At 31.1% G+C, this 7,751-nt stretch overlaps 1 protein-coding gene across 1 annotated transcript in view; it reads left to right on the top strand.

Moving 5' to 3' along the window:
• Nucleotides 1–1,483: 1,483 nt before the first annotated feature.
• Nucleotides 1,484–7,751, top strand: part of Smp_144880 (hypothetical protein) — a gene marked incomplete at both ends in the record, with an annotated part of 35,202 nt that continues 28,934 nt past the window's right edge. The window contains 2 exons of the mRNA XM_018795996.1: nucleotides 1,484–1,496; nucleotides 3,158–3,430. Of these exons, the coding sequence (XP_018650253.1) occupies nucleotides 1,484–1,496; nucleotides 3,158–3,430 (286 nt within the window). The remainder of the gene's footprint in view (nucleotides 1,497–3,157; nucleotides 3,431–7,751) is intronic.

Genomic DNA, 7,751 nt, shown 5'->3' with positions numbered 1-7,751 from the left:
TGAGATCATCAAAAATCATAACATATTTAATCCAAATAAAAAAACATTTTTTCACTGATGAATGTTTGAATAAATCTGAGTAATCGTTTATGACAGTCTCCAAGTAGAAGTCTCGTAATTATTATTAGCTTTATTCAATATTATATTTTTGTTACAATACAGAATTCTCAGCACAAAGTATTTGAACAAGTTTCCATTTCTTATTTCTTGATCGATGCTGAAGATAAATATTCAGTGATTGCAGTTAGTTGTTAACAGTTAAGGAATCTACTTCTGAGTAATATTTATCGTTTTCAATGCATATTGGTAGCCACCACGACGACTCTGATTGTACTTTTTCGTAACTTGTACAGCGAGAGGTTGTGATTTTTTCATAAGCGAAACTGAATAGGTTATGCAATTAATTGACATAATGATCTGTTAAAACAAACAAGGAAACAGATAACTTGTTGAAATATCTAGATGACAGGAATAGATAGCTTAATTAGGTATCTGTTATTTGCTTTTATTCTTTGAATAGAAACAAAGCAATCTTCAGATATGTTCTATATCTCTTCCACCTTGACTGTTATACACTATCCATAAACACGTCTACAAACAAACACAAGTAAATGAATTATTAAACTCAGTATGAATAAACTATTTTCAAAGCTTATGTTAAAGCATTGGTTTTGTTATTTAACTTACGAGAAACATAGTAGCTAAACCAGACTGCTATTTATGGACAGAAATATCTGTCTTATTTGTAAATTTCTTTTGTAATCTTAGCAAAATAACAAGTTTTGATAATATACGTTTATTGCACAGATTGGTGAATTTCAACAGATATTCCTGTTGTGGTATTATATCAATGTTTTGTTTTTGAATCACCTAAACTACAAGTACTCCAGACCATATTCGATTTAAAATCACTTCCTTCGTAATGATAAGAATTAGAACTATATCAAAGTAACTGGTAAAAGTTTCAAATAAGACGACTGAACACGACATATTTTCCTTACTTAATACTTTACTGAATGTTTCCCGTCGAGTTCAGTGAATTGCGAGCATCTATTTAATGATGCAGAAAATTCCTTTATTACCTGACATTATTTAGATAAACAACCGAAAGAAAAGAATATTGAACAACTGATTCATCCCATTTTTCTTGTTTCTTATATTTCAAAAACATTCTTTCCGCAATTGTGTTTAATTACCTGTCCAAATTGGTCATGAAATAATATTTCTAATTAAATATCCTGCCTAACGTTAAATAAGTCTGTCTAATGCTTTGTAGGATGATTTATCAGGTACGGATCAATTACTATCTCCCGTGGAATCGGTCTTTCGATGTCTGTCGTGATTATTAAAAACCATATAGTTTAATATCATGATAAAAACAGCATATATTTGTCATTGCATAGCTTTAGAATGAATCTGTCGAAAGTGATGTTTCCGCCGGATCACATTTTCTGCCTTATATCTTAGTGTGAATATTCTTTTTATGGGTCATTGTGGTAAGTTTTGCTGCTCAGCTAAAATGTAAGTGTAAAATCAATTGGAATGCTATATGCATCAGAAATATTCCAAAAGGCACTTTACGATCTAAGCTCGAAATATTGATGCATCAGACTTTTTTTTAAAGATTATCATTAACGTTATGAACGAAATCATTTAACTTCCCACCGACTATTTTCAGTCATAATATAGACAACCAAATCAATTTCTTAATCTATTCACTTTAGTTACCCCTATTAATTATTACAGTCTTACCCAACTATTGATTCAGTAAATTACATATTTCATAGAATATAATCAACTATTCTATGAAATTAATTATCCACTGTCTAAATATCTTATGCTATTAATCACATTAAGCGACATATAGTAAAAACTAAAATGACGCCATATGATTACTTTCGAAAATAGATTTTTGTTTTTTCTAAAATTTCAGTAGTGTTAAAAGTAATTTAACCTAATATTCATTTATTGGTTAACTGGGAGACATAATCAAGAAATCTGTGTATATTTAATTTATCCGTGGGGTTTGAAAATAGGAATATTTTTACTCATGAATTGATCCTCGAACAGTTTAATGGATCTTATTCGTATGAAATAAGAAAGTGAATATTTAGTTCAAATATAGAATTAATGACGTATGATTGTTTACATCTTAGCAATTATTAGTACCAAGATCAAGTTTATTTTCTCGAATGCTTCTAAATATTCATTACCCCACATAATAAAGTATGATATCTAGTCAGATGAGCGTTCAGAGGTCATTCATTTTTATAGGATGTACGCGTTTTTGTTTTACAACTATGCTAGTGTTGAGAATGATAAACATACCAATATGTAGATCATAATTGTTTTTCAATAGTCAACTATATTGCCACTTAATTCAAGTATAAATCGTTTAAAACAAAAGATTTAAGTGTCTATAAGAATACAAAATTTAGTGGTTAAACTGAAATTGAATAATGAATATCTTATATTTTTAATTATTTATCTAATAAATTTCATTCATTTAAACACATAAATATTGGTACAAAGGGGCATCAGATATATATGCGCCACACAAATATCATTTCATTTGTATGAGGGCTGTGATACTGCCCGGGTGACCAAACCGAAACAGGTGGTTTTCTTAGGGGGCCACACCCAGAGCCTTTGACCTAAAGGTATGATCTCAAAAGCAGTGGAACATCGTAAGGAGATGCAGTCCCATGGTAGCCTGTAACCAACGATTGATTCATACGCCATTTGTCCCCTCAGGATACTGGCTAGAGCCCATGTGCACCATTGGTTTGGAATCAGGGTTTTCCAACTCCCCTAAGTGGACTTTTCGTGTCCACCAACTCGGTTAAAGCACCGGACATTCGCTTTTCGTCCTCTCACTTTCGTAAAAAACACCCCTGCCACGAGAAGGCAGTGGGTAGGGCTTCGCTGGCAGAGGTTATATACGCGTGGTCATGTGAGAGCATTTTGAAAGAGAGAACGGACGCTCCCCACTCCCGGTCGTACCAGGGCATTTATGTTTGTTCAACACCCTAACTTCTTCAGTCATCGTTTATGGAATAATCATTAGTCACGCTTTATTCAGTTACTTATTGATATAATGAATTATTTTCAAAAAAAAACAAAATAAATTTTAATTCTTTTCTGTTTCTTAATTTAGATTTTCATTATATCACATGCCAGTCAGATTATTTAACATCAACAAATTTGATACAGTTACATCCTGAAAGTCAATCAGTTACACTCAATAGTACAGTACGGTTACAATGTCGTGTACGTATGCTGATAGATCCAGACACAGGAGCAGGTGTACAAGTTTATTGGTCTAAAAATGATTTTGGCATTGGTGGTAATCGTGAAGATATTCAAGAGTATGGACGAAATTCACGATATGATTACTCTCGCTATGATCTACCATACAACCTGAAGGAAGGTATGTTATTCTCAGTCACTTCACTATAACATATATATATATTTCATATTTTGTTGAATTAGTCTCTCTTTTACAAATGGCAAATGGTCGTTATGAGCTGGTAATGGGCAGTTTGGGAACTTGACTTGAGTTATATGCAAACTGCACCTAATCTGATTACTTTTTAAGTAAAGAAGAGTAAATCAGCTAATGTGTTAAATGCGAATTTCAGTAAATGAGATTTTACTTGAGCACTATCCTGTCGTTGTCTCATTAGTTTTCCCTAGTATACGCAAACTGAACTGACTTGTATCAGCACCAAGTTATTTTCTAGTATTTTATAACTTTTATAAGAGTTCCTCATCGCATGAATATACTATGTTATTACATTTCGTTTCTATTATTAGTTGTGAACACATCAACTCATTGTGGCAGTTTCATTAACTCTAATGGCTTGCTAGTTGAGGAACGTTACATTAAGAAAATTTGAAACCTATTTGATTTTTTAAAATCCTATTTTTTGGCAACAATTGGCGATCAGGTATACTATTAATCACTGTAATCCGGGCCACTTTACAATTATAAAACACGGACAATGAGTATGTCAAGGATACATAGACCGCAAATATTTGATCACAAATGTTGACCTCTGATGGTTCAATCAGATGGTAAACAGTCGAAATAGAAAGCGCGTTAGGCAGATATGCGGTGAATTGATCAGCCGTGTCGCGAGCATTCATTGACCACGTCTGTTCGAAAGTGTGCAGTTAGTTTTCTGCTATCTCATACCTCGATATAATGAGCTGGCTTATATACTTATATACGAGCAAACGTAAAACAAGCTAATGGTAGTTAGTTCAAGAAATATTATCACTTCATGAGGTTATTTACTACTTTTTGACGATAAATTGGAAGGCTCAGACTGATTAGTTGAGAAACTAATTTCCTTAGGACTTTGGGTGACGTAATTGGAAATTATGTCTGTCATCCTGATAATACTATCGTTCTAACATAGCAATATTAAAGGCCTGTTTAGTCTACAGTATTCCCTTCTACGTACTTTTATTTGTTAGTTCACTCTTAATTCAATACTGATTTATTTCTTTTGTTTGTATCTTTGTTCTGTCCCGATATGAAATCAGGCCTAATGAGTCTATGCTCATTTTTGACAGATGCTACGTCTATCTTATCTGTTTTCTAGTTTATATTATAGTTTGTGTAATGAAATGTGGTCTTTTGTAGTATAAGTAAATAGAAATGCAACCAGTTTCCAAGATCACTATGTGAGCTTTAGAAAAACAATTAATTCAATGTTTAATGGAAGCCTTCGTTTTTAAACTTTCTTTGTAATTCTTTACATTCGTTTAGTTATTGAATGGAATATTTTTCATACTGGCAAAGAAATATTTATGTACTGATTTTTACAAATTCAAGTCAAAGTTTGGTTTGATCCATATCTAATTGAATTTGTATACAACTAAACGATCTCAAGCTATGATAGTAAATCTGTCCAATATCTTCTCATCCTAGTGGTTCTTTAATCGAAGCCAGATTTCAATGCGAAATCATTTTTATAGCCTCATATGTCCTTTCATTATCTCTTTTACTTTCAAGGGTTAAGGCTTTCTGTTAAATTTAGTCTAAGACTTGGCCTATTCAACAAGGATATTGTATTGAATTTATTTTCAATGACACTATATTATATTTCTCTTATACCCTATATCAATAAAAAGAAACAATAGATATGCGAAAAAAAGAGAATAAAAGTGTTAAATGCTTTTTCTCATCTTTTTTGTTTATCCTAAAACATAGTTGAATTCTGTTTTCATCACCTTTGTTATTTCATATATATCACAATTAGAATGCATCAAGGGACAGGAAATCCGACTCTCGTTAACTTTTCCAAAAGAAAAACATTTTTATTTCATTTTACTCGAATCGAATTCTTACAAGATTACTACTTATATAATTATGTTAAGGATAGTAGTTGTTAATGATTTTTTTTGTTTATCTTATCAATATACGGTTTAAAAAGGAAGTCATTAATGCTTTAATTATGATTCAAACATATATATATATATATATATGTTTTCGAAATCCCATGGATGGATATATCTAGCTATTTTTGTAAGACTTTATGATTCTCTTAAGAGCTATGTGTTTAGGGTTAGTAGAATTATGAATTCTAAGATAGTAAATAGCAATATTGTATCTTTTTTATAAGATACTGTGTACTTTAATCAGATGTATGAATTCATTATATGTGAAAAAATTATATTTGAAATAGTCTCAGCGATTGAAATTTAAATAATTCCAACGTTTCGTTGGACTTCCCTGAAGAAGTTCAGACAAGTTAGCTGGACGAAACGTTGGAATTATTTAAATTTCAATCGCTGAGACTATTTCAAATATTTTTTTTTCACATATAATGAATTCCCTATACTCGGCGCCCAATTATTGTCAAACTAGATGTATGAATGTTTTGATGTTTTTCGTCATAAATAATTTTTGACAATTTTGAACTTGCAAATAATTTAGAGAGGCTTCAGAGGATCATTTGTTATTTAAATAAAGTTGGGATGTTTATTCGCTGTGTGAATTAAGATTCAGTGAGCAAATAATGTAACACTATCGAGTTCTCAACATTCGACAAATTCTATCAATGAAGAGATTTAGAATTATGATTGATTTAGGTCAATTAAAATTTCTTCATGAATGTGTTTTATTTGTTAGCATATGTTAGCAATCTGAGATAATAACTTTCAGAAAGTTATTTCACTCTTGAAGATTTAAACTGACCTATACAAGATACATGATCAAATATTATTAAAACTGGTTGTCGGATGCAAAAGACAGTGAATAAAGTGAAGTAGAACATATTCATACATCTAAATACTGAAAAATCTTATATTTTTCTCGTAACTCTTGAAATACTTGAACTTTGGCCGTCGAACAGACTAGAGGACGAAGATACAATCTAGGTATTTAATTTAAGTTTATTTATATGTTTAAATATAACTTTAAGCTTTTGAAGTATATACGTTAAAACTAATCATATATTAACCATAAGTTTATTTGCTTTAGAAAAAATATATATAAATTGTGTTAACATTACTTCCGCAGTTAACTGTCTAGAAGAGTTTATTTGCATTCATGGTTTGTGTAGATTACTAAAATATGATTTTAGTAGTGTTTACCACTTAGAAGGATAGGACGTTAGAAAAACACTGATTTGTTCTGTTTGGGACAAGTACATTAACCTTTGCCAATTACTCTGATCAACAATTCTGATGGTTAAAACCCAAGCGTTTTGTGGTCCTGCATACAGAGAAGTCTTAATTGAAACAAATCTTTTTATACTACAAGCCTAAAATACATCTTTGTGCTCATTGTAACTCGATGAGTCATATAATTTCTAGATAAAACTACAAGATACATCGTCAAATGTTTACTAACATACTATAATTCATAATCAGTTTTGTTCCTAGATTCGTTGACAAACATGGTCAAATGGCATTGCATTTAATCAAAGATCTGTTCTGTTGATCAATTAACCAATGCATTAACCAGTGATTAGTTGACACTAAGTATTCCCTATTTTATTGTTGTTTCAAAACACTTTCTGTGAGACTCATAATCTACAATCACCTATCAACAGTAAAAACAAGTACAAAACATTAATTACTTAACCAACTGACGATAATTACTTCCTTTTTAACTACAATATTAACATAAAAAGAATTTGAAGCTAAATAATGAAAAACCTTTGAGCAAAATATTTGATAGAAAAATTTCTATGCATTTGTTTGTGAATGTTTAACTGACAAGAAAATGATAAATGTAGGCATATATACTGTTATATATATATGGAGTAACTTCTGCGAATGAATATAATTCTAGCAAATAATTGTAAAACTTTGTTACTTGAGACCATGAATCAATTGAAGCTAGACCACAATGGAAAACCTGGAAGCACGGGACGGCCGTTTCGTCTTATTGTGGGACTCATCAGCAGTCCTAGGTTTGAATCTCGCAATACGGGATCGTGGATGTGCACTGCTTAGGAGTCCCACAATAGGACGAAACAGCCATCCAGTGCCTCCAGGTTGTCCATTGTGGTCTAGCTTCAATTGGATTCTTGCTCAAGTAACAAAGTTTTACAATTATTTGCTAGAATTATATTCATTCGCAGAAAGTTACTCCATAATATATATAACAGTAATATAATGCCTACATTTATTCATTTTCTTGTCAGTTAAACATTCACAAACAAAATGCATAGAAATTTTTCTATCAAATATTTTGCTCAAGAGGTTTTTCATTATTTAGCTTCAAGATCTTT

The sequence above is a fragment of the Schistosoma mansoni genome, chromosome 2 (genome assembly GCF_000237925.1).
Source record: "Schistosoma mansoni strain Puerto Rico chromosome 2, complete genome".
Classification (NCBI taxonomy): domain Eukaryota; kingdom Metazoa; phylum Platyhelminthes; class Trematoda; order Strigeidida; family Schistosomatidae; genus Schistosoma; species Schistosoma mansoni.
The sequence above is the reverse complement of the archived record's forward strand: the minus strand, read 5'-3'. Positions and strand labels throughout refer to the sequence as shown.